General features: G+C 41.9%; 1 protein-coding gene across 2 annotated transcripts in view; it reads left to right on the top strand.

Annotated features, from left to right (window-relative positions):
- VARS1 (valyl-tRNA synthetase 1) overlaps nt 1-27,833 on the top strand; it is a 623,655-nt gene that overhangs the window by 544,443 nt on the left and 51,379 nt on the right. For both annotated transcript variants that reach the window (XM_044083285.1, XM_044083286.1), the window contains 2 exons: nt 3,154-3,281; nt 3,830-3,985. In XM_044083285.1, coding sequence (XP_043939220.1) covers nt 3,154-3,281; nt 3,830-3,985 — 284 coding nt within the window. The remainder of the gene's footprint in view (nt 1-3,153; nt 3,282-3,829; nt 3,986-27,833) is intronic.

Below are 27,833 nucleotides of genomic sequence, written 5' to 3'. Positions count from 1 at the left end.
CCTGTAGGGCTGAACATGTAGCTATCAAAGAGGACTCTGCTAGGCACTGCTGGGGAGGGGTGTGGAGAAAGACTAAAGTCTCCTAAACTGCAGAGGAGTGTGGGATTATGGTCAGAGTTTGGAAAATGCACTTAAATGTCCTGTATGTTTTCCACATGGCAGTAAATTATCTTTCTTACAAGCTAATATTTTGGTGAGAGCTGGCTACTGAAATGAGCTCAACGTGTCCATCCAGTAGCTTTCCCACTGACCAGATGGCAACAGTGTCATCCATTGCCAATCTAACCATGCATCTTAAAGTTTGTTAATATAACCATGTATCTTGATTACAATTCTGTGTGGTGCAACTAGAGCAGCAGGCGCTGGTGCAGCTGTTTGTCACTTTATCTGGCTGCATCTTACAGACTTCACCAAGGTGTCATTTTAACCAGGGTGACCTTTGCCAATGCTCCCTTTGAGTGGGTTGCTGTCTTCATCCCATCAGTAAATAATCATGAGGAGAACATGGAAAAATATATCAAGACCCACTCTTTTGTTGGTGTCAAGTTCCAGGTTCTGTAGCACACCTTTTCAGGGTCACAACAAAGCCCATGTCAGCTCTGGTTTCAAAGTAACCATCAGCAACAGAAGAAACACAGCTGTGGAAGGTATCGGTGTGGTTGTGGTAACTTTTGGAGCAGGCACCAGATCAGGTACTGTAACAGCAGCAGAATCGCTGTGCCCCTCCTTTGGGGGTTGAGCAGCAGTCTTAATTCCTGGTTGTGTTTACTGAACACCCCACTCTAGAGGCACTCTGGGAATCATCTGCTCTTCTACTTCGAAGGATAGTGATAGCCTGGGGATCGACGGTTACTTTTCATATTCCTCCCGTACCCTACTGTCTCCTATTGACAGACATTCCACTCCATTAGAAGAAATGGGGGTGTTAAGTATCGTACAGAACAGAGACACCCAGGAGGACCCACTAGACCAGAAAGGATCAGATCATTGCTTCACTTTATTAGGTCCCAAAAAGACAAAGGACCTCAGCCCTGTACTCTGTTAGATTGGTTTAAACTAGATTGTTCAAATGAAGGTAAAACATTCAGATACTCTTATTGCAGTCCATTCATTCTTTTCTGTTGGAGACTGGGTGTACTGTTTGTACCCCTAAAATGGCTACTTCCACAAAGGTAGTGTAGGAGTCTAGGAAGCTTCTCCTATTCTTATTAATTCCAAACCTTTTCCATTTGTCCTTATCTCAGCCGCCAGGGACTTTAGCAAATGCTTACCTGTAGTTGCAATAAACCTGAGGCTGGAAGAAGTAAAGTTTTCTTTCCATGGACAACTGGTTTTGGCTGCTCCAACATGGAGTAGGTCAATTTCTGCTTGGGAGTCTCTTCAGTCTTCCTTCTAGTCTTTGGGGAATTGGGGTGAATACAGGGAAGTCTCATTTGGAACAAGGCTACATTGTGGGCATACTGTCCTGCAAAGCATGTTTTCTTTCAGATAGTATTCTTCCATTACAAAACCTGATACTTCAGATTGTTCTGTGACAGATAATTACAGCATTATTATTGGATCTCAGGGCAGCAGTAGTATACATGGTTTCCCACTGCTAGATTGTACATTAAAGTAGCTTGTTAAAATTTCCAGGGCTTGCAAGTTGTATTTGAAATGGTGGCTTCAAACTCCAAAACTAACTCCAGCATGTCCATTCCAGCTCTGCTGTCATGTAATGTCTGTGCAATGGAGGCAATTGTCAAGGAAAGACTATTCATTGTACATCATCAGATAGAGGCCAGTGTGCACATTAATGTCCTGCAGGTGAGGGCAGTCATTCTTTTGTTGTAGGCTTTTCAGAGCTCTCTGCTCCAGTTTTCTGTTTCCAACCGCACTGACAACATGGTAATGGTTTGGAATATAAATAAGCAAGGGGCGACTTATTCCTACCTCTTTGTCAGAAGCACTGAGGGTATAGGAATTAACTGTACCTAAAGGAAGGTTTCTTATTGCCCGTCACATTACTGGAGAAGCTAATTCTCTACCAGACAGGTTCAGATGTTGCTTACTGATGTGTAGTGTTCTGTCAGTCTGTAGCACAGAAGTCTTGGGGAAGCCTTACCTCGGCTATCTTGCATTCCTGATTAGTGCCAGATGCAGTAGCTTCTTTCCATCATCCTCCATCTGGGGGAATATTCCCATGATGCTTTTCTCCAGAAATGGCCCCAGGACTCCTCTACACTTTTCGGTATTCTGAAATGTATACAGAAGGCCTGGCAGAGCAAGTTCAAAGTCATCTTTATAACCCCATTTGACCCTGACATGTATGATTGCCTGTACTCAGGCCTCATCCTCTGGAAAGGTTTACATGTCTGAGGACCTTCAGAACCCTAATACCCCGGAAGAGGGGATGAAGTCTCGCTGTCTACAGGGATGAAAGTGCATGAATTCTGTTTGGAATTGTGCTTAATTGTTTCACATTCTATTGCATTTGTGAGTGTGCTGTGTTCAATAAATGTTTTTGCTGTGGAATACCTTGCTGGTGCTTTTGTATGGTTGGGTTGACCAGTCAGATTCCTCATTGGTGGTTACCCTTTTAATCCATCCATCCTGCAAGCTTCACCTGGACCATCAGTCACTTTTTCTATCCACTTGGTTACTTTAATGCCATTAATGGCCATGGTCTCTTCATACCCCAGCAGGATAGTCCAGATACTTATTCCTAATTCTAATGTTGGAGAAAAGTAAAATGTAAATGGATGTGTTTTTTCTCTCTGATCTATTGCCAGTCATTTTAATTCTTTCATAATGTGCGTCCCAGCAATGCTAGATTATCTTTCTCAGACATTTGCCACAGGATTAAGCTCCTCCTGTATTAAGGTGCACCTTGTTGCTGTTTCTTTCATCAGTGGTTTAATTTTATGCCACTAACATCCTTGAGAATGTATAAAGACTTTTTGTGCCTTTATTTATCTAGCTTCCTATCAGGAATCCTGTTCTGCCATGATGTTTGTACTTTTTTTTTTTTTAATTAAAGAAATTGACCGTTTCTTATTTTGAACCACCTTCTATGGTAGAGTTATCATAGAAAGTAGTTATTCTGTGAACAGGTGATCTAGGTACCAGAACTCTAATATTGCCTTTTATTCTCCTTCTGAACTTGTACACTAGGTCGTGACATTAACCTAGATGTGAATCGTATTCTTGGTTACCGGTTCTTTTGTAATAAATTGTGGAATGCCACTAAGTTTGCTATCCGTGGTCTTGGAGAGAATTTTGCACCCCAGAATCGTGCACAGGTAAATTTTGGATTTAACTGGCTTACTCTTACTGAATTTACCAGTTTTATAAGAAATGAATGAATTATTTTAAGAAACAAATGATGTATCTATTGTGGACCTTCTTCCTGGCTTAAGTTTACTGCTGATAAACTGTGTTCTCTGCTATTTTATGAAGAAGCAGATAAGAAAATATGGCAATTCATATTCCAGTAACAAAAATGTCGTCATTGAAGGTAATCGCCTGAAAAAAAAATGGTTAACTGCATATGTACACCTTCTGCTTTTATGTAATATGAATGGTGGCTGTCACAGTTGTTAGCATGGTGATGTCTCATTACAAGTAACCAGGTGTCTGAAGCTTTATTTCTGGATTCATTTATTTTAATGCTGATGTGCAAGATACTCCCTGGCTATTTTGAGTAAAACATAATTCCCATAGTTGCTGAACTGTTAAGAGTTGGGTTTTCCTTGTAATACTGAAGAAGTGCATTTGATTTAAATTCTGCTGAGTATGTGGAATGAACCACTAGGACTCGCTTTATTTTGTGTTTTCTTTTAATTTGCAGCTTAGTGGACAAGAGAGTCTAGTGGATCGCTGGATCTTGAGTCGATTGTGCTGTGCAGTTGAAGCCTGTGATGTGGGATTTAAGAACTATGATTTCCCTGGCATCACCACTGCTATTTACAACTTCTGGTTGTATGAGCTTTGTGATGTTTATCTGGTATGTGCAGTAAATATGTAATTTCATATTTATTGAAACTAAATGCTGCATGTTTTAACCATTTACTTGTACTGCTCGGTCTTTGACTGGATACATGGAACATAATGTTAAGTCTTAGTAAATGAAATGAAAGATGTCACACTTCTTGCAAATCACCCATTCCATATTCATCACTTGGCCTGTGCTTCTGACCAATCTGTACTTGTAGCTACTTAATACTTTCTTCTCATTCAGGGGCATGCTTCTGCTGTGACAATGTAGGCTGAAACATATTGGTAAATATGTTGCAACAGAGGAGCTTCTTACTTTTTATACTGTTCCTCATGTGCTTTGACCTGCATGGTACCAGCTAGTGCTGTATTAAGCAATCAGAATCCTACTGTTATTGGCACAGACTGCCCAGCTTATGTCAGACATCATAACAGCAGAAACTAATTTCAGACAGCCATGTTATGAACCTAGAACAGCAGTGTGGAGATGCAGCCTTACTTTATGGCTCACTGCATCATAAGTGTAGCAAATAACACTTTTTGTACGTAAGAATATCACCCCAGACCCTGTTTGATTGCTTGCTTTAGCATTGCACACCATCCCACTCTTTAACCTGTACGTTTTAATTTGAAGTGATATTTACCTTGTTTTAGATCTACCTGCTTTTGTCAGGTCTCTGTCCAGTCAGTACCAAAAAAAAAAGTTCAGATAACCCTTTTCCTGTGATGTGTCCGTATTGTGATATAATATTCCTGTGCACACTTACTCAGCTCCTCTCAAGGCAGCATTTGCTTTGGTAGTTTTACTGTTTGAAAAGGTAGTGGGCAATAGTAGAAACAGAGTGCATTGTAAATCTGCTAAGATTTCATTAAGGGTGTTAAATTTTCTTGCCTTCATGGTTCATTATCTGGAATCCATTTTGGAAAATACTCTGGACACACAAGCTGTCTCTTCCCAATGCCAGTGTAGTACTGATGGTTAGCTCTGCATATAACTGAATGTATATATGATGTAGTGGATACCACGTAATGTCACCGGCAAAAGCATTAAGGGTCTTGCCTAACTTTAAAACCACTATTCACCAGTTCCATTGGTATCGAGGAATAAAGCCTTGACTATAACCGTGATGGCTCGAGTTCATTTAGCAGCTGGAGTACCTTTTAGGGAAGAAGAATGATGAGGCTCAAGCCTGCTGTCTTCTCTTAGTATTGTGTACACCTGACGACATGGTCTTCACAGAAAGAGACTAGGGAGCAAATGATGCTTATCTGTGGGGAGGAGGGTGGTCAGGACAAACTGATCACATTGCATGGAGGAGTGCCATGCATCCTAAAGGCCCATTGCATGCTTACCACTTGGACTTGAGTGAACTTGGAAGTTAGGACTTCAGATCATCAGTGACCCCCTTTTTTCCCATTTTCTCTATGGAGCCAGTGGCCCCTTAGCTGTAGTCGTCTGTCTTGATTCAGTTCCACTGTCCCACCTTCTTTGGCAGTCATGGCTTTACCATCACAGGTCTTCTACAACACAGTCCATCCATCTCTTTGCAGGAAGACAATGTTGCCTCTTACCTTTTTCCTGTCGATCCCATATCTTCTTCACCAGTCTTCTGCTTTCCTGCACACATGCCCGAACATACCGGAATCTGTTCTCTTTGACTGTCCATGCAATTAGAGCTACTTGGGCTTCCGCGCTGATGTCCTTATTTCTTCGTCTGTCCTAAAGTGTGTATCCTACCATCTATATCAAGCACTTCATCTCCATCACTTCTACCTTCCTGGACAGCTCTGCCTTCACTGCCCATATTTTTGAACCATATAAGTGGTCACAGGACTGTTTTACTTTTCAGCTTCTTTGGCATTCTTCTGTCACAGAGTACCCTTGGCTCTCTGTGCCATTTGACTGACACGCCTCTAATTCTAGTTTTGACCTTCTAATTCAGACTTCTGTACTCTGCAGCCACCTCTCCAAGTACTTGTAGCTGTTAACTTGTTCCACTGTTTTCCTTTCTATCTCATGTTACATGTCTTATCTATACTCAGTTTCATCCCATGTGCGTTCACTTTTGCATTCTGCTCTCCTATCTTTTGCTGAAACTTTGGTCATAGTCTGACTGTAAAGTGACATCTGCATACAGCAATTTTGTTGATCTGTCCCTAGCAACCTGTTTGCTTGTGAAATCCATCACCAGTGTGAAAAGCAATGGGTTCTGAGCTGAAACATGTCGCATGCTTGCTCCCATTGGGAACCCCTCTGTGAGTACAAACACGGTTTGTTTTTGTATTTGTGTTATTGGGTCCTTGTACATAGCCCGCACTAATTCTGCTAATGTTTCTGGGACTATAAACCATCACAGGACTGTCCAGATCAGCCTTCTTTAGACTTTGCCATATGCTTTCTCTGCATCTAGGAATGCCCAGTTGGACTTTTTCATCATCTCTAGATTCTTTCCAGCTATCTTTCTCACTGCAAACATCGGGTCTGCTGTACTACAACAGACTTAAAAATAGAAGAGAAAAGAAATGTTGATGTGGTCAGCAAGCTGCAGGGCCAGAAATAAAGTGGGAAAAAGCCACTCCATGAATACAGTGACAAAGTTTCTGTTTGCTCTTTTAAGTGTTATTTTGTTTTGCCAGCCACCCGAGAAGATTTCAAGCACCTTTTTTGCATCTTTGTTAAATCGGCATATTTTAATCTGTAATGTATTACATACTTTAATAGAAAAGAAAATAATTGTAATACCTTCCATTGTCACACAGCATACATGCATTTTCAACAATTTTCATTCATAACATTACATACATTGCCCATTTTTGCCTTCCCTTATAACTTGAGAACCAAACAGCAGTGTGTACCCGAAGGCAAAAGGTCCCTTAAAGAAACAGTAACATTTCACTGAATAGATCATAAAATCATTTTTTCTTTAAAACAGGCAAGATGGATATGTTCATTAATTTTTTCAAGAATACCAAATAAGAATTTTGAATCATAGCCACAATATTTTGTATGCTTAGGTAAAGCATTGTTCTCATCCTTGTTTTTAATGGCATACAAATGCTCGTATATACGTTTACGTGGCAAGACAAGGGAGGCTTTTGGGAGACTAGGGTAGAGGAATGTGAACTTTAAATGGCAGCTAAGGCTGAATGCAACAACTTTGCCTGGTATTAATGAACATATATCTATCTTGCCTGTTAAAGAAAAAAACAATGATTTTTATGATCTATTCAGTAAAATGTTACTGTTTCTTTAAGGGAACATTGAGTGAGTAAGTCACATGATGATTTTAAATGCTATTTAAATGGTGGTTTTATTTTCTAAAATGGTTCTGAAGAAGTTCCTTTGGGGAATGAAAGCACTTGACCATTTTTTTTGTTTTTGAATTAAAGTGTTATTTATACTACAGCATCTTCCCTTATAACTGACACCACCTCCTGAATATTATTCTGCATGGCTTTTCCCCCAGATTTCATTTATTTCTATATTTCTTTTCCTTTTCTAGAAATCCCACCTCCAGTTATTTTATCATTTTGCAATGCATAGAACTTCTTTTACACTGGGTATAGGTTTTGATTTCCGTTCTCTAGTAATTGCTTTTTTGGTTGCCAGTAACATTAAAGTCGTCTTATGTTTAACCATTTCAATCCTATATCCCAGCTGAAACTTATTTCCTTGGTTACAGCCATTTGTTCCCTGTAGCATTTCTGTGAATGTTCTCTGTAGGGAATTTTTAGAATCTGCCAACTTGTTACATTCCCAAATTACATTTTCAGTTACCTGTCTCTTCCTCGTCACACTACAGCATTTGATAGCTGCCTTGAAGAAAAATCCTGGAAGGTCTACTTGTGGTATAAAAATATCTATGCAAACACTTTAATGCAGAAATTCTCAACCTTCTGGACTTTGTATACTTGGAAGCCTTCTAGATTTCTTCTTTGTTCCCTTATTAATTGCCTTTACTTTCTCTTTTCTCAGTCTTCCTTAAACTTGGCTAACTAATTCTTATATATTATCATGCAGTATGTTGTACAGCCTGCTAATTATTCCTTTTTTAACAACGGCTTCTGTTCCAGAGAGCTGGCCTCTCACTAAAGAAGCCCCTATTCCTTTCTCTTTGCCTGTGTATAATCAATCCCTGATGAGGAGAAGGCAGTGTCTAATCTGCAGTCCAAACTTATGCTTAGCCTCAACCCACTCTTTTCCCTTTCAATTTATTTGCCCTCAGTACCTAGGTTTTAGTGCTAATTTTCCTCCAGTACATTTCAGCCCCCTCTTGGATTTTCGTATAGGGTCATAGGAGGTTACTAGGCTAATGGCCCTGGGGCCCTTACAAGCCTGCCCCAGAGTTTATCCCCAAAAAGAAACTTCAGTCAGCACCTGTCACCCCTGTCAATGAGGGACATAGGTGGAACCCCTGGTACAAATTTGTGGTTTCCCATCCACTCATCAAGGTTGCACTTGAGGGTCAGCAAGATACTCTAACGTGTATGGGAAGTCTATTCTAGAGACTGGGCAGCCTCGGGGATACAAAACGCTCTACCTCCCTTTACTAAAATAGCAAACCGCTATCCATACTTTGTCAAATACCTTACCTTGACCATTGATGCAACCCAGGATGTTAACTCATGTACCACATTTATATAATCAGTTCAGCATATTGTATATAATTTTTCATCTTTAATAATTTTGTATCATTGCCATTGAACCACATTCATAAAATCAGTACAGTACATTGTAAATCCTTTTGCATTACCACCATCATATCTGCATCAAAGTTGCATATTTAGTAAATCAAACTTAAATCAGTTACGTATTTAATAAAAACACAGAGGCATCAGGTGGATTAAATGGACGCAGCCATGTGTTTTTATTGCCAGTTACTGCCAAAGACCTTTTCTAATAGAAGCCAGTTATTTTGAGATGTGCACAAGGCAGGAATGTCAGGGAGGCCATTTCTTTATTTCGTAGCGTTGCCCTAAAACTACAGGACAACAGAAAACACTGTCATAGGAGGTTACTAGGCTAATGGCCCTGGGACCCTTACAGGCCTAGCTAAGAGTTTATCCCCAAAAAGAAACCTCAGTCAGCATCTGATGCCCCTGTCAATGAAGGACGCAGGTGGAACCCCTGGTACAAATTTGTGGTTTCCACCCACTCATCAAGGTTGTCCTTGAAAGAGGGTCAGCAAGGTACTCTCTTTGACGTGTAAGGGAAGTCTATTCTAGAGACTGGGCAGCTTCTGGGTATACCTCTACTTGCTGACTCACCCATTGGTAAAGTCACCTTTCTCCTTTCCTGCACTGCCTTAGTTTTTAGAATATGATTTGCTGCTTCATGAATGTAGTCAGTATGGTTGTTTTTTTTCAGGACTGGCATCTAAAATCCTAGTCTCTTTCTAGCTCTTGAACCCCACCTCCCTCCCCCACCATTCTTTTCCACTTTGATTTATAACCTGCTTCAATTATTTGTATGAGCCTCGTGTGTCTTAATTCCATACCTCTAAAGTACACCCCTTCATGTCAGTCAAATCTAAATCGCCCTGCTCTGTGAGAAACTCACTTACCCAGTTAACTCTCGCCCTCTTCCATTCACAAATAAATGAATTCAGCTTTTTATTATCCACTGATTCTCCTCTAGTTGATAACAATATGCAAGACCAGGGGAACTCAAAGCAGTTTTACTTCTTGTATCTTGCTATCCCTGTACATAATAAGGTACCTACTATTTCTCAGTTTTTGCTTTCTTTTGATTTGTTTATTGCCAAATATCCTTAGCTGCTGTGCTGTAACATACTCCTTTTTAATTCATACATCTAAATACTTAATTTCATCACATCCCTAAAAAGTGTGGGTAGTGCTGAACTAATGTATGCGTAGGTGCATAGTTTACTACTGTAATTTTTGTTTTGTCTTCATTTATTTTATATTCTGAAAAGATGATTAAATATCCTTTTCTGGATGTATGAAATGTAATTTAATATTTGCAAATAAAGCTAATTTTTCTTTTGCACCATGCCAGTTATATTCTTGAGTTTATGAGCCCCTTATTTTATTAGCCAACTGATCTAAATATAAAGCACATAACAGTGGGGAAAGAGGACATCCTAATCTGGTTCTTCTGTTCAAAAACAGTTTGTCAGCTTTAACGACTGCTTCCAAAACTTTTACTAGAGTCGTTATTAGCTGCAGTATTCTATCAGGGAATCCAGATGCTACCATTGAATCCTAGCTGATTCTTTTGAATGCTTTCTGTACATCAAGACTAACCAACAGTAGAGGTGTTTTCTTGCACTCTGCTTCCTTCTGGATCATCGTTATGTTAAAATTGCCAAATAGTTATATCTCCTCCAAAACAAAAATTATCCATGTCTATGAATTTTGATAACAGTTGCCAGTTCCGTAAGGTGTATAGTTGTTAGCACTTTGTAGTCGTGGTTTAAAAACTGAAATGGGTCTGTACAAAACCAAATATGGTGGGTCTTTACCCTCTTTCAATAACACAGCTATTATAGCTTTCTTCCAAGATGTTGGTACTTACCTTTTAAAATATTCTAGATCTTTATTGCTTTCTTCCTACCTTTATCTAGCAAATTTCCACAGGAATACAGTTTGTTTCTGGAGACTTCCCTGTTATCATTTTATCTCATCTCTTCCTGCCCTAGCTATTGATTGCTGAGCTTTATCTTCCTCCAATCATGGCATAATTAAGTCTTCCATAAATACTTCCATTTTTTGCTTATTCCTGGTTATCCCGTTCCTCTGCTTTATACAGATTTTCATAAAATTACCAAAATATCTGTCTAGCTCTGTAGGATCCCTGGTTATTTTTCTTGTCTTAGGCTTCCTAAATTTGGCTACAACTCTTTCCATTTTCTGCTGCCTAAGTCATTGTGCCAAATGTTATTGTGCTATAGAGTTGTTCTAGGCTCATATGTAAGTACTAGGCTAGCTGCCCTTGCAGGCCATTTTAAGCCTAGCCAGTTTCCCTTTTGGTGCTTGAATTAACCTATCCCTTTTGATGTTATATAGTCCTTACCCATCCCATGGTTGATAATTATATATTCTCCATAGTGTGAATATCTGGGATCATACCACAGATAATTTGAGGACCCATGCATGGGATAAAGCATTTAGAAGCTATAAAAAGTAGTTAACAGCAACCCTTAAAAATCATGCTTATTACCTAGATAGTCTCATACTTTCACTTTAGAAGTTTGCTGCTGTTAATGTTGTTTATGGCATTCCCCTTCTGTAATGCTTTTAACCTTTGTCAGTTTCTCTAAATAATGCCTGTTATTACTTCCCCCTTTTTCTCACTCTCTCTACCATGTTTTTAAACTCCTTTTTCATTTTATCCCACTAACTAGGTGCCCCTTCTTAATTATCTGTCTTTGCTAATAACTATTGAATCATATCCAGAACCCCTTCCTTAAATTCTTCTAAACAGATGAGTAGGAAAGTGCAATTGTCTCATTTTTACCCCATTTTTTATGGGTGCATGATCTGATGGTGATTGACTGGATCACAGAGCTTTCAATTAAATACATGTGCTCCGTTGCAGTGTACATTTTAGTCAGTGAAACCCAGTTATTGTATCTTGGAGAATATGTAAATTCTGTCTAAGTTTCTGCTGATAAATATTCCAAATACTCGCATACTTTTTCAGAATTCTACCTTCTTTTGTTACATTTTCTTTTCTAGGTCTCCCTGATATATCCTCACTGCTGCAGATTGGGTTCCAGTCCCCATCCATAGATTCATAGGTTTATACAAGGCTAACAACCACCAGGATCTTTGCAAGCCTAATTGCGCAGCCCAACCCAGTTTTGTCCCAGAGTTCCTTGGATACCTATGGTGTTATGGTGTTGGGTGTGTTAATAAGGATGTAGCTAAGGGATATGTCTTTGGGGCGGGTTTGTTAATTGGGGCCAGGCTGGGGGTGAATTTGTAATTTTCCATTCGATGATCAAGGTTTCTTTCGAACAAGGTCAGGGATGATTCATACATTTTGTTTTACTGCTTAATGAAAAATATGTTCAAAACTACAAATTTAAAATGCTTTCTAATACACAGCACATTTATTTATGCATGGTCCTAAAAATGTATGCATAGTGCCCATTGCTTGAAAACAGCGCAGGGAACAAGGTACACTTAATCTGCCACTGGCTGCGTGCATTTTGAATGAATGCGAGTGTCAGTTTCAGTGCATTTCTAATGGATGTGATTTTAGTGATGAATAATGATCCTTGCTGAAAGCTTATTGCTCCCACAATTCTCCTAGGCTCCATAATAGTAGTTTAAGGTAGAATATTAACTACATGCCAACATACTCCTCTTCCCCTGCCAATAACCCCGTACTAATACAAGTCAACTGTTGTCTTTTTTTTCTTTTCTGTTACCATTGGAGCTCTTGTCACAAGTGTTTTTACTTCCCTTTTCCTTTCTCACTTTTACTCAATTGAATATCCATTTTGAAATATTTTCTTTGTCAAATTCACATGCTGATTTCTATCTAAAAGTATATCCTGTAACACTTCAGTTTGCACCCTACACCTCTTAATATCTTTTAGTAATCTGTCTTTTGTCCATACCTGCAAGGCCATTTATCTTCCATGTTATTACTGACATCTCAGTCATCCTGATAAAAAAGAGCTATTACTTCCTCATATTGAGATAGTTCTTTTACAGTATCCAAAGCAATTGGGATATCCTGCCAAGTAACCTGAATGTGCGGCCAGGGTACCAAAGCCAAAACATTCAATAGAGCCATAAGTCTAAAATATGACTTAAGCCCACAAGCATAAGGGTACATTAGTAGATGCAAAACCCAGATTGTCTCATGACCAGTCCGACCGCAGGTCTCATGCCCATTGGTCTGTTCTGTGCATGGTCGCGTATCATTGGCCTTCACTGGTTCAAATAAGTGCCCCGTTGGGAAACCTTCCTCTGTTTTTTCTCAGTTGTGCTGCTGTCTGTTGCTCTATTAGATGTCACCTAGGAGAGGAAAATGCAATTTTGGTAGGCAGGTTCCCTACAAGCATCTGAGGTGCGCATGTTGAAATGGCTGAAGCTACCTATGAAGATAAGTGGGAACCACACAATCATTTTCAAAGGACCCAAAGGCATACCACAGATCCTTATTAGAGAGGAAATATGCGGATCGGTCATTGAAGTCTGACAATGGTCAGAGCCTCTACTTAGTCAAAGCAGATGTACTGAGGAAAAAGCAAAAAAAAAGTCTCCCCCGAGACATCTAAAAAAAGGCGTGGATGGATTTTTCACTGGTTCTGTTTAAGGCCTTATAACACTCTGGTTACCAACCTTTTAAGGGGCTGGTACTATTACTACTACTGTTTCTCCCTTCACTCCACAAAAAGACAAAAGACTTCTGAAAATGAAGAGAATGAATGAATTACTCTGAGCACTCTTTAGCCTTTTCATTCTAAATCCATTCACGTATGGTGGCATCTGACGATGAAGATTCTCTTTCTCCTGATTCCCCTGTTGAAGCTTCATTTGGGGAAACTATTGTAAACTATTGGTAATATTCTGAGGCATTTTGAATGGGAATGTAAACAGATTTCTGAACTTATTCAACAGAGTTACTATAAACACTTAAAAGTAGGTACCCCTGCTCCTGTACATCCTGTTCTATAGGCTTTTCTGGATGCTTTTACAGTACGTCTTTTTACACATCTGACATAGCAATGTTTCAGTGATGCCCAGGAGCAGCCTTAGGTCAACTACAGCAAAAAAGCCTGACCGGGTGTACAAGATGCCCGAAGACGTAATGTATGTGACAGACATCCCCCATCCCCACCCCCTGTTTTCTCCATGTCAGTAGATAAGCCCTCTTAATTACTGCCTGCTACATGTGCTCTTCCTTCAGATTAAGGTGGCAGGGCAGTGGATAAGCTGGGAAAAAAGTGTACATGTCCCCCACTGTAGCCTTTAGAATGTTGAATTATTAGACTCAAATGACTAAATACATATTTTCTGTCCTCTGCAATTTGGATAAAATGTCATCCTCCCCTGAGGAGTCTACCAGAAAACAACAGGCTTTATCCTTGGTGGCTTAGGCTTTCCAAGTAGTTAGGCACAGCTTTAAATGCTGCTGTGATGTAGTGGAAGCCTACAGGTTCTGTGATCAGGTGGTATGCATGGTTACATCCACAGCCCCTGCCAGAAGATATTAAGGCAGACCTCTTAGACCCTTAAATAAGGATCATTTGTTTGGAATGGATGCGGCCAGTTTTTTCAAGCAACAGGTAAAATTATGAAGGACTGTAGACAGATCTTTTGTTACCTATACCAAGACACCAGAGGAATTACCTGCAAAACCAGCTTCCTTCACTCACGGGAAACCCATGCCTTCTGATAAGGCCAAGAAAATGCCTAGGAAAAGATTCCAGAACAAGTTAGACATGGACTATATCTGGGAGGGGCCGCCTGGCTGCCTTACCCAGACATGTCACTACCGCTTATCTCCCTACCCCTCAGTCCATCTCTTCCTTTATCCAAAAGGCTGACCTCATCTCTAAAAACACTAGCTATTTATCACTAATCAGTGTGAAAACGTCAGCAGTGAAGCAGATCTAAGACCTAGTTTTCTTGGGTGCAGACTAGGCATCAAATTCATGCAGGCCTTCTTGTCACCAGACAAAATGCAGAACCTAACCAGTCCTCAGTCTTGCACTGCAAGGGAGATCCTTAGAGAACTTGTATCCACGGCAACAACCATCCCCATGGTCCCTTTACCAAATGCCATATGAGAAAGAAATCTACCTGGTCCAAACTTTCTCATCCCCTGGACATGCAGAATATCCTTCCTTGTCATAGTTTCCGTATTCTTTACAACTATGGTTTCCTGCCATGGATAGCTGAATGTCCTTTCAGAATACCAAAGCCTTTATGCCTTCCAGGCACTGTACATCAAACGTATTCCTACATCCAAGACATAAAGGTACATGTGTGACATACGAATGCCTAGTCCTCAGAACTACTTTGCTGCTAGTCCGAATGCTACCCTTTGAATTCAATCTGGAAAATGTTCACCGAGTTGGTTCAACTACTGAGCCTTTTCAAGATGCGTGTCTTGTTGGGGTCTCTTCCTTCCTCTTTTTTTTTTCTTTGCATGTCATCCAGGAAAGGAAAATATGAATGAGAGGCCAATTCCCCATAAGGATAGACAAAAGAAGTGCCTTTTTTGTTTGGGTGCTACACGATCATTCTCACTGTGAGATCTGTCAGGCGCTTCTCCTAAAGATACTTTTTGTTTTCCCTTTCCATGTACTTCAAAAGTTGGCATTTAAAACTTTTAGATTATGGTACCATAGCCTCTGAATCTGCCCACCCCAATGTTCAGCTGCTGCTTAAGAAAAGCACTAAAAAGGAGCGCATTGAATCTGTTGCCTAGCCTCCTCTGGACATTAGGTTGGATGAAGGATGAAAAACATGAAGACTGCCCAGTGACCGCATCAACTCCCTTTGTCACCTCCCAGTTGGAGGCCAACATGGGACTGCTTTTCCACGTGTCCGCTGAGGTTGTGCCTACTTTTGCTGCAGAGGAGGCAGAACCCCCAACTGATTATATTGGAGGGGCCTAGGGGGATTCCCTGAATTCTTGTTAGGGTAGAGGTTTCTAGTACCCTGACTGTATCCAGGCAGACATCTGAGCCCCCTGTATATGTTAAGGCTGATCCCTTAAAGAAGCAGAAAACCTGACACTTTGCCCCTGTGGCTAAGAACCCACACAAAGAATGGAAGGAATTTACTTGGGGACTTTTTAATGCCATTATGGTTTTAAAGCCCCCTCAACACTTGTCTGTCCTCTGCCTTTGTTCCCTGATCCTCTGTTCCTTCACAGTGTCATAAGGGATCTAATTCCCCTGAGGAAAATTTAGATTTAGATTCTGGTGAAAAGTCATTGGCTTTACTTTTCTTGTATCCATTCTCCTCTTGCCCTGGGGTCTGAAGAAGAGGATTGACTTTCTCCTTGTTCCCCTATGGAGGAATTATCCTTTGGAGATACTGTGGTACATTAATATGATGTAACTTTTTTAAATGGGATTGTTACCAGGTTTCTGACATTCAAAAGAGGTACTGTGAACTCTTCTGCAGTACCTCCAGTGTTTGATGCTCCTTTAGGCACTTACCCTTTGGCTTCTCAACCCCTTGATTCCCAGGCTCCTACTCCTAAGAAGCCTAATGGGTTCTGTAAAGTCCATGAAGCTCAGATGTTTTTGTATAAAAGCCCTTGTTCTGAACCTGCTCTGATTTCTCTGGCCACTAATAAAACAGTTAAATTGCTGTCCTCCTCTAAACTTTTACATTCTGATAGGGACAGTCATGTTATGGAAAGGCTTGGTGTAAAAGTGTATACTTCTGCTACCTTAGCTTCTAAAGCCATTAACTACCAGACTCATATGACTAGCTATGTTCTAGCTGCTTTTTCTAAACTTATGGGCATTCTGACCGATATGCTTGAGTCTGAGACAGTGTTCTGCCATTTCCATTGTCATTTCTGCCTCTTGGGTGGCTTGGCATTCTATTAAGTGCAATTATGATGCTCCAGGTGCATCCTCTAAGGCAGCTGTATTGGGGCCTATGATGAAGTATTATTGGCTGTCCTTACAGGTTCTACCTGAAGCTGAATTACTGGTCTCTTCTTTGGGTAACCAGAATCTCTGTGACTCTGCAGCTGCTGAGCTTTTTAATACCCTAAAGGATAGGATCTGAAACAGACCTTCATTCTCCTGTTCCAAAGCTCCAGAGAAATTACCTGGCTAAGTCGCCTTTTGTCTGTGCGCAGCAGAGGCAGCCTTCTAAGGCGAGCACTCTTCCAAGATAATTTTCCGTACAACTCTTCTCACTGTACCAAGAGTCAAAAGCCACCTTTCCCTGAAAACTTCCTTCTGTTTGACATTCAACCATTTTTACCCTTGGCTAGATTTCTCTACCCTCAGGTCATCTCTGTCTTTTCCTATCTGGCAGCAGATAACCACAGACTCTTGGGTTCTTTCCATTATCCAGTACGGTTATTTTTATGGTTTGGAAGTCCCTTTCTCTATTCTCAGGGCTTCCCCATTCTCCTGTTTGCCAGCTCCCTCATTTTTCTTTGATCCTTCAGGATCTTTTAGTACAGAGAACCATCCAGCCAGTCACCCCTCCTCAGAAGGCCATAAGTTTTTTACTTCGGGATGTTTCTGGCTCCCAGGAAGGAGGGATCTTAGAGGCCCATTTTAGATCTCTCCTTTCTCAAAACTTTTCTAAACGATCAAGTGTTTCTGGGATGCAGGCCAATACCAGTGATTGCTTTTTTCCCCTCCTTCCAAGGTCCTGTCCTTGATTTTTCAGCCTGTTTTTCTTCCATTCCTTCCTGCAAGGGAATTTCTTTGGGTTCATGGCATCCACCATTTCCATGGTTCCCTTTGCCAGACTCCATATGAGAAAATTTCAGTGGTATTTCCAGGTTGTTTGGCTTCAGTATTGCCATGCTTTGGATTTTCCTGCAACTGTCTTGAGCTTGAATTCCACTGGTGGATTCAACAGATTTCCTTGAATCCAGGTCTGCTTTTCCAAGTTTTTCCTCCCACTCAGGAGTTGTACATTGATGCTTCTGATCAAGGTTTGGGAGCATCTTCCAACATCACGGTCCAGGTCAGCAACTGGCAAACCATGTCAACATCAAGGAGACGAGAGCTCTGATTCAGGCAGTTCATGCTTTCCACTGCATTTGGGTTCTAGGTCCTCTAAGGATTTTCAGACAATACCACAGTCATATAGTGCGTCAACAAGCAAGGGAGCACAAAGTCTTCACTTCTGTAGAGGCTGGCTCTTTAGGCTTAGGGTTTTGTGGTCTGCCATCAGTTAGGCAGTCTACATTCCTCCTGAGGACAGTCTTGTGGCAGATACATTGATCAGGTCCAGGGCAGATCCTCACTAATGGATGCTTCACAGGGAGGTGATGTCCTTCTATTCCAGTGTTGCAGTATTCTACAAGTGGGTTTACCCTTCATCCTTTCGCCTACGTCCAGCCAGTATTCCAAAGTTTTTCAGTCCCTCAGAGTGCTTTGGGCATCTGATGTGGCAGCAGGAACATGGGTCATAAAAGTGATGTCCGGTGATCTCTGCACACATCAGCCCTCAGAACGTTTCAGCCACCAGTCATACGCCAGGTGTTCCTGCTACTTGCAGACATCTGTTTTGAAAAAAAAAAAAGCAGATAAGTACCCTGTTGGGGATCCTTTTAGTCCTTTAATTTAATAGTTTGCTCATGTCATCCGGAAGGGGCAAGTGTAATTGTGGCCAGCAGATTCCCCACAAGAACACTCACGATCCGTGCCTTTTTTGTCTGTGAATAGAACACTAGCACGAGTCCTGTCCTGTCTGCCAAGCGTTCATCCCTAAGACCCTTTGTCACCAGTTGCAGGCTTTAAAACATTTATTTTGAGAACCAGCAGTTAAAGCAGCTTGCATAAGGGATAGAAGGTGCTTCCAATGCCCCAGTAGAACTGCTGAAGAAGAGGCCCAAGTGGATGCGGCCTACGTCTTCCACTGCGCCTCTAATGACTGTACCTCACTCTGTGGCTGACATCGGATTGGCAGAGGAATTGGCTTCCACAGTATAAGTTAAAGCAGGTTACCTTTGAGGAAGCCACACAATCTCGAGCAGATGGCACATCCTTAGAGGCACTACCGGCTTCTGTTCCAGACGTCAGGGGACCAGATTTCTCAGTGGGCTAGTCTGATCCCGCCAATCCCATCCACCCCTCTGACTCAAGGCCTTCTCCTACCTGGACGCCAGCTAGGCTGCTAAAGAAAAAACAAAAGACGAAGCATCTTTCTCCACCAGCTGAAAGTACACCAGATTGGCAAGCCTTCAGCCAGAGTCTTTTCAGTGCTTTTATGGCCCTATGCCCGACTTCGGTAGGAAGCCCTACCACTGTCCCTTCACTCCTTAGACCTAGGCCTCTGACCTCGGACACTACCAGGAGAGACGAAGGGGAACTCTCAGACTCCACCTCAGAGGACTCTCTCTCCTACACTTCTCAAATCTCCTCTTCACTGGTCTATGGCTCCCCTGAAGAAGAGCCCATTGACCCTGACTCCCCAGCAGAGGATTTAACCTTCGGAGAGACTGTTAGTAAAATGAAAGACCACTTTAAGTGGGATTCCACCCATTCCTAATTTCCACAGGAAACAGCCTGCCAAGACTTAATTTATAAGAAAACAGTCTCATCCCATAGCTCCCACTAGGACCAGGAGACCGCCAAGAAAGCAGCCCCTTTCATCTAGAGCTTCTCCAGCCCCCAGCCAGAGGCTTCCCTTTGAAGACAGGGTAGGTAATGTCTGACTACCTGCCAGTTTACCCACCACCCTGATCTCTCTACCCCTGTCTGCTTGCCTCTCACTGTCTTCCTGTGTGGTCCCACATAACCTCAGACAAATGGGTCCTTTCCATCATTCAAAATGGCTGCTTCATGTCCTGGATCTTCAATCCGGTGTGAAAAGGCATTCCTCAGCCACCCGTCAGTCAGCCCCCCCTGCTGCAGCCTGTATTGCAAACACTGCTGACCCAAGGCACCATAGAACCAGTAGCACTGGAAGGAATAGGAAGAGGATTTTACTCAATACTTTTTTTGGTACCAAGGAAGGAAGGACGGTGGAAGCCTATTCTCTAGATCTCCCTTTCCTAAAGGTCCCCACCTTCAGAATGCTCACTCTTCCCCCTGCTTCTGCCTCAAGGGTTCTTGGCAACCCTGGAAATAAAGGATGCTTATTTGCACATCCCAATAAAGCCCACATTCAGGAAATACCCAAGATTTCTAGTGGGCTCATCCCATTTTCAATTTTCTGTCTTGCCCTTTGGGCTTTCAGCTGCACCCAGGGTCTTCACAAAATGTCTGGCTCCAGTCATCGCCTACTGCAGGACCCAGGGAATCCAAAGTTCCCCTACTTAGATGACCTGCTAATTCAGGCAGACAGTCAGAAGACCTTAACTCTCCATACTCAGTTTCTTCTGACCCTATTGCAGTCTCTAGACTTTCAGATAAATTTCCAAAAATCTCACGTGGAGCCCACTTAGGACATTGTTTTCCTGGGGTGCAGGATTCGCACTGACTTCATGAAGGTCTACCTCCCACCAGGCAAGGTAGCCTCCTTCACGGACCATCTATGTTGCATCCTCCAAGCATCAGAACTTACAGCCAGACAGTATCTGAGACTCCTAGGCTACATGGCAGCCACCATTCTCATGCTTCCCCTAGCAAGACTGCACATGAGGAAGCTCCAGTGGTACCTTTGGCCAGTCTGGACCCAACATTCCCAGCCCCTGGAATTCAGGGTCCCCCCCTCCTACTTTGTTTGAAATGAAATTCAATGGTGGCTGGTACTAGTGGCCAACAACCTAGGAGTGCCCCTTCAGACATCCCCTCCCACACAGATCATGCATACAGATGACTCAGATCTGAGTTGGGTAGCTACACTGGGCCAAAGTTGTGTGCAAGGTGTGTGGACAAACTCACAATCACTAGAGCACATCAATTTCAGAGAGATGAGGGCTATCCTCCTAGCTCTGCAAGCATTCCTCCCTTACCTCCAGCCAGGGCCGCTAAAGATTTTCACGGACAATACCACAGTTCTGTGGTATCTCAACAAACAGGGAGGGGCAAAGTCTTATCTCCTTTGCAGACTGACTCTACTTGTATGGGAGGGGATTACCTTACAGGCAGTTTACGTCCCCTCCCTCCACAACGTCCAGGCAGATTATCTCAGCAGACCCCTCACAAACAACCATGAGTGGATGCTTCTCAGAGACGTCTTCCTGGATCTGGCCCACAGGTGGGGTACATCTCAAATAAACCTGTTTGCCTCCTCCACCAACAGGAAACTACCTGTTTTTTGCACCAAGACTCCAGACCCCTAGGCACTGGCAACAGATGCCTTCTCAATTCCTTGGAAGGGGAAATTTCTGTATGCTTCCCCCTTCCTCTGATTCAAAAGATGCTGCTGAAAAAACAGCAGGACAAACTGAAAATCTTGCTGGTGACTCTGTATTGGCCAAGACAGCAGTGGTTCCCCCTTCTCCATTTGTCCAAGGGCAATCACCGCAAGCTTATCCCCCTCAGTGGACCTGATCACACAGCACAAGGGATTTCAGTTACATCCATAGTGGCAGTCTCTACATCTCACCCTTTGGTTGATTGGATTATGATCCCCTTCAGACACATGTACAACGAGGACGTGCTCAATGTCTTTCAGGAGGCCAGGAAACCCAACTCAAGAAAATCTCATCTGTTTAAATGGAAAAGGTTTTCCATATGGTGTCACAAAAGACAGTTAGACCTGCTGACAGGCGACATCCCTCTAATCCTGTCTTACCTGTGTGAACTACCGCAGGCAGGCTTGGCCTACACCTCCATAAAAGCGCACTTGTCTGCAATTTCTGCTTCCCTTTGTATCCACCTCTTGTATACAGACTACCCTCGAAACTCTTCCTCAAAGGGCATACTTCACCTAAGACCCCCACCCCCCCAGAAAACCAACCCTCCCCCCGGGATCTTAACTGTGTCCTGGAGAAACCCACCCTAGCTCCCTTTGAGCCAGCAGACAAAGCTCCCCTAAAGCTTTGCACATGGAAAACTATTCTATTGGTGGCTCTGACCTCAGCCAGGAGGATCTCAGAACTGCAAGCTCTGATGGTTAACCCACCATTCCTAGTTTTCCACCTTGACAGGGTTACTGTCAGAACTAACCCCTCCTTCATGCCCAAGGTGGTCAATGACCTATCCTTGAACCAGACCATTCACCTACAAACCTTTTTTCCTAACTCACAGGAGGACAGTGAGAAAGCACTCCATTCCCTAGATGTTCACAGACAGCTTAGGTTTTATCTTCATAAGACCAAGCCCATTAGAAAGTCTGACCAGCTTTCACAGTGAGCTTTGGCACTCACCCACTTGCAGAATACTGCAACATTGGAATAGAAAGACGCAGAAAAGTTGTGTAAAATCTTACCATAACCATAGATGTCCTCTTCCATGTTGCAATATTCCTTCCCACCCTCCTTCCCCTTCTGTCAGGTTGCACTTGTTTCTCTGGATGACGCTGGATGGGCTATGCCCTCCTAGAACTGGCTTCGACTGGGGTCTTCTTTTCTGAGGGCTGGTGCGTGCGGACATCACTTTTATGGCCCATGTTCCTGCTGCCACATCAGACACCCGACACACTCTGAGGGACTGAAAAACTTTGGAATACTGGCTGGATGTATGTGAAAGGATGAAGGGTAAACCCACTTGTAGAATACTGCAACATGGAAGAGAAGGACAGCTATGATTATGGTAATATTTCTTTCCTGGGCATTGTACATCAGTGGGTTACTCTTCAGGTATATCTTTTTGTTTCCCTTCTGAAAAAACAGCTTCCAAAGTTCTGCTTCAGAGTGCCAAGCCCTCTGGCTTGTAGAGTGGATGTCTTGTCTTTTTCCTGCGATGGGATATTTCTGTATGCCTATCCCTTCTTCCTCTGCTATCAGAAGTCCTGCATATGGTTATGTGGGAAAGACCCAAAATCTTGCTGATGACTCCCTTTTGGCAAGATACCATTGGCTACTCCCACTATTTCATCTGGCCAGGGACAATCATCACAAGTTAGCTCACAAAATAGATGTCGCACAGAACAAGGGATCTCTCATTCACCTTCACTTGGTTCTTTTGGTGATAGGATTTTAATTTCTTTTCAACACCAGTTTTCTGAGGACATGCTTCGAGTCTTGCAGGAGGCCAGAAAACCTGCTTACTAGAAAATCCTGTGTAGCAAAATGGGAAGAGATTTTCCATTTGGTGTCTCAAGCATGACCTTGACCCTTTGAGTGTATTCCCGTGGTCCATTCTTGCTCAGTTATGGTCTGACACATTCATCTGTTAAAGTTTATTTTTCACCATTTTTGCTTGTTTTCACCATTTTTGCTTGTTTTCCTTCAAGTCCACCCCTTGCTTCTTGTTTTGAAGAATACCAATTTTTGAAAGGATTCCTTCATATTAGGTCCCTAAGAAAGCCTATTTCTCCTCCTTGGGGCATTAATTTTGTTCTTGGGAAATTAACGGTTTCCCTTTGAGTCTGCAGGTTCCTTTTCCTAGCTGCACTGTACTTGGAAGACTGTACTGTGGGTGGCTGTTTTGCTAAGAGTCTCTGAACTTCAGGCACTCAAGGCAGTTGCACCATTTTTTTTTTTGTTTGTTTTTTAAACAGGGATAGTCTCTCTCTTCATACCAGTCCTTCCTTTATGCCCAATGTGGTTAATGATTTTTCCATGAATTAAACCATTCATGTTCCCTCTCCCCTGTACCCCCTCCATAGAATGCTAGTGAGGGAGGATTCTTCACACCTTGGGTTTACTATACAGCTCAGATATTACTTGGACAAGATGAAATATATTGAAGTCTGAGCAACTTGTTACTTTTCATTCCAGAAGATTGATTTGGCTGTTTCTAAGCAATCCATCTCCTTGTGGATCTCTAAGCCCGTTTCTTTTTGCTGTTCCTTTCTTGTGAAGCAGTTTTTTTCTGTTTGTGTTCATTCTACAGAGCTGATGCCTTGTTTGGTGCTTTTTTCAAAGGTCTGGATACTATATCAATTTTGGAAGTTGCTACTTGGTCTTCTGTACACACCTTCACTAAACATTAGAGTTTGGATGTCATTTCTAGGGCTAGGGCACAGGTTTTGCCAAGGCCATCCTTCCTGGATTTTTGGGGGCTTGTCTGTGGCTTCCCCCTCCCATCCTTTCCAGTTGCTTTTTGTACTCTCCCTGTTGTAATTGATGCTGCAACATGGGTAAGGATCCAGGACATAGCAACACTGTGTAAGATTTTACCAGAGCAGTAGATGTCATGCTTCTCACCATTGCAGTATTCTGTCCCTCCCTCTTCCTTTTACAGTCTGTCACATTCCTTCCTTCCTTCCTTTCCTAGATGTACATGTTCTTTCTTTCCTCTTGGTTTGCTATGTTTCTTGTGGGACAGTTCAGTTCTGGAAATTAGGTGCTTGTACATCATATATGTACCTTGCACCTTGGACTTAGGACATTTGTGTGCCTGGAAGGTGTAAAGGCTTTGGTGTGCTGGCCAGGCATATGCCTGTTGATGGCAGGATATTTGAGAAGTAGGACATCTACTGTTATGGGAAGATCTTACATAACTGTACTTTTCCTCTCTTGCCTGAACTAAAGGAGGAAGTAATGTGGCAGATACCACACTTAAACTAATCACAGGCCTTCTCTTCAAACTGCAGACACCACAACATGAACTGCACACACTCGTCAGATGATGCATGGGGAGCATGGACAGGCAACTTGAACGTTCAAGGGCAGTGACCTGCAAATCAACGAGCACAACACATCACTCTGAAGGAGTTGAGGGCACTTGTACAGGCCCTGCAGATTTTTTTTCCCATTCTTGGAAACCAGGTCCCTGAAGAGTATTCGCAACAGTCATGTGGTATATAAACAAGTGGGGGGGGGGTCTGACCAACTGTGCATACTGGTTGTATTGGCATAGGAAAAAGCCACAAAAGCAAACCCTTTTCTAAGCAGTTTACATTCCTTCGTAGGACAGTATCCTGGCAGACGTTTAAAGCAGATCAAGAGAAGATTCTCAAAAATGAATGCTCAACAGGGAACTCTTCCTAGACATAGTCCACATTTGGGAGGTGCCACAGATCACTTTTGTCTCCATCTACAACAAACAACTTTTGTTCTTTTGTACCAGGACCTACTGTCCTCCAGCTTGCAAAACAAAAAAACAAGAGGTAATCCAGAGGGCTCGAGTGAAGTCTGGTATCCCACCCATGACCCAATGGGTGACAGGACTAACAGAAAACAAAGTATAAAGGATTAGTCAAGATTAAATCACTTTAGTTAGTAGGTCTAGGAGAATCACTCTCTCTTACCCTCCCTGTGGGAGGAATAAAGACACCTTGTTGAAGTTTCCAATAGTTTATTCAGTTAAGTACGTAGATGGATGAGTGTTCTTGTTCTAATACATTACATTCAATAGGTCAGTTATTTAAAGGCAGTTACAGACGTGGGATGTGACTGGATGAAAATTTGGGAGATTGAAAAACAAGGAGTCAATCCTAAAGCTTAGAGGTTAGTTCCTTATTTGAATATCCCTGAAATACCCATGAAAGTTTACCAGCTCAGCAGCCCTTTTTTTTTTTTTTTTTTTTTTTTAATATATATATATAACTTGTAACAAACCAAACATGATACACTATGAGCTACAACTATAGAACTATATTTAAGAAAACACTTTTGCCTGAGCTTCATCAGGTCCATCTAATAACTTGGTTTACACTTTGGTCATTGAAAATGCCTGCTTTTATGAGGCTATCACCTGACTTAATTAGTCTGTCTTGTAACACATTAAATGCGAGGCTGTTCCTGCATTAGTAGGGCTCATATTCATTGGATCCAAATGTGAAAGCTTTATTACAGAACTTTTTCCAGTCTATCAAATGTAATATGAGAGGCTGTGCCCACTTTTACAGGATTCATTATCTACTGAAATATAATATGAAAGGCTGATTCTCTTGTATAACAAAAAATATTTCAGTGCCTGCTTATAGGAGTCTCATATACATAATTAATGTGACCAGTCCCCATTTTTCTTCCTCTTAATAAAGACAGACTTTTTATGTGCAGGGGAGGTAGTTGCTTAAAGCTTCACTAAGTAATTCCCATTTTTAAACCGTGCATGCATCTAGAGAAATAGCATGTAGTGGAAAACAAGTCACAGTGCTCATTTTTTACAGAGCTCATGGTTGTGCACAAGTTGAAAGAAAAAAATAAAGTTTGAGACCTCATAAGCTTTTGTGTAGGCTTTTTGTACCCATGGAATAAAAATCCACCAAGTGGTGAACTGCGGAGTATACAAAAACTTAGAATCTCAGATCTTCTTTGAGCATAGGCAGATTGTGCCTATGGTGTAAAGAATATAGCAGAGGTGCCCTGGATCAACAATTTTCATAGTACTGCAGATTATAGAAATTTTGTAAAATGCAGGTCCAGTGGCTACAGTATCTATACCTGGTTGCTGTGAGGCACTTGCAGGGAGAGGTGGAATGCTCTTGGTTCCAGAGCATAGTCTTATGGTACTCCAGTCTGGGGTCTTCATTGCCAAGCTTCTTGAGTGTAGGAGTTACTGAGGGCTCTTCTGTTCAGATTCTTCCACTCTCCAGATTCCAGGTGCTAAAGTTAGTGCAAAAGAGGTCGAGAGAGCTCTGTGCCAGGATAGATAAAGGACTGGAAACTAGGATGGATCAGTTGGAAGGGCAGTTTACCAATCTCCTGGGGTGATGCCATGGGGCCTAGGGTGGGGTAAGATGATGTAAGAGGCTGATGTAAGCAGTATGAGAGTAGGCTGTCAGTCAAACTGGGAGGCTAGAGTTTGGCCACTTTTTCTCACTCTTGGCACCAAAGGGAAAGCCCGAGTCCCAAATCAGTAGTAGAAAAAAAATTTTTTCAAATAACTGGAAGTTGCTATTGAAGTTTGCACATATCAGTTAAAAACATTTTCAAACACGTTAGTTAATTTTCAGGTTTGTGCACAGGTTTGTACACATCTAGAGATCTCACACACAAAAAATAATAATGTGGTTTGTTTTCCATGTCAGTAATTCACCAGATAGTCCATGCTAATGTCGATGCAGTGATTTACATTAATCTATTCACTTTTTCATATTAACAGCAGCAGTTGGGATTAATTAACTGTTTATGTCCAAATTTTGGCTAGATGTTTTATCTGTATGATATATGGTTTAGTTTCCTGAGTGCAAGCACACTTTTAATGGAAATGCTTGAGTTTAGACCAGGGTGGTGGTGGGCATCCAGCCTGATCTTCCAGCTTAGCTCCATTTTTTTCAAGGATCACATTTTTGTTTCCTTTGAGTTAGCCCATAGTGATCTTGTCCAGAATGTTGAAGTGGAAACTTACATGGTCTGAAAAGCACAGCAGTGCTTCAGTAGTTGGTTTTTGAGAATCTTGAGTCTGATGTCAGACAATTGGTGTGCTACCCTGATTTTGAATTTGCTCAGTTTTCCCTATGTAAAAACAACTGCAGCCATTACACTCTGTGCTGTATGTCACAAAAGCAGTGTTGCATTTACCAGAACAAGTGCTGTTGATTTTTGTGCTGAGTACTGGACAAAGGAAGTAGTCCTTGTTGCTGATGTATTTGCAGTAAGTGCAAAAAGGGGGGACCACAGGGGTAAGTTCCTTTGTTGTCATCAACCTGTCTGAATTTGTACTCCACCCAGCCCCTAATGTGCCTGGCTGTCTTAAATATAAAATAAGGATGAGGTCCTAGAAGTCTTTCCAGTTGTTTATTGCCGGTAATCACTACCCAGTTGTCAGTCATGATCTTTTTGATTGTTTTATAATCAACTGTAAAAGTGAGTGCCATGCCTGTTTTTCTTTTGTCCTACTGTGGATGCTGGTGTTGGTTTCTCTTGAGCCCTAGGAGTCTCCCGGGGGGTCCTTCAAAATGGGTCAACTGCCTTTTTCAAAGTTCTGATGAGGTTGAGGATGGAATTTAGCAATCTGTTGCTGTACCCCCCAGTCAGGAAATCTTAGTGTAGGCTCATTAGATTTGTGATGAAATCTAAGTTCTTTGGAGACGCGTACAATTCTCATTCCCTGAGATTTTATAACATTTCTCTTTGTGATCTGGGGATGCATGCTTTTATTGTGCAGTAGTATATTAACCCTCGTTGGTTTTCTGAACAGGTTGTTGGAGAGATATTTGTTGTTTTCAGTCTCCTGGGATATGGTCATGTCTAAAAAGTTGGGCGAGGTCTTGCT

The sequence above is a fragment of the Protopterus annectens genome, chromosome 9.part0 (genome assembly GCF_019279795.1).
Source record: "Protopterus annectens isolate FY-2018-M chromosome 9.part0, PAN1.0, whole genome shotgun sequence".
NCBI classification, from domain to species: domain Eukaryota; kingdom Metazoa; phylum Chordata; order Ceratodontiformes; family Protopteridae; genus Protopterus; species Protopterus annectens.
The sequence above is the reverse complement of the archived record's forward strand: the minus strand, read 5'-3'. Positions and strand labels throughout refer to the sequence as shown.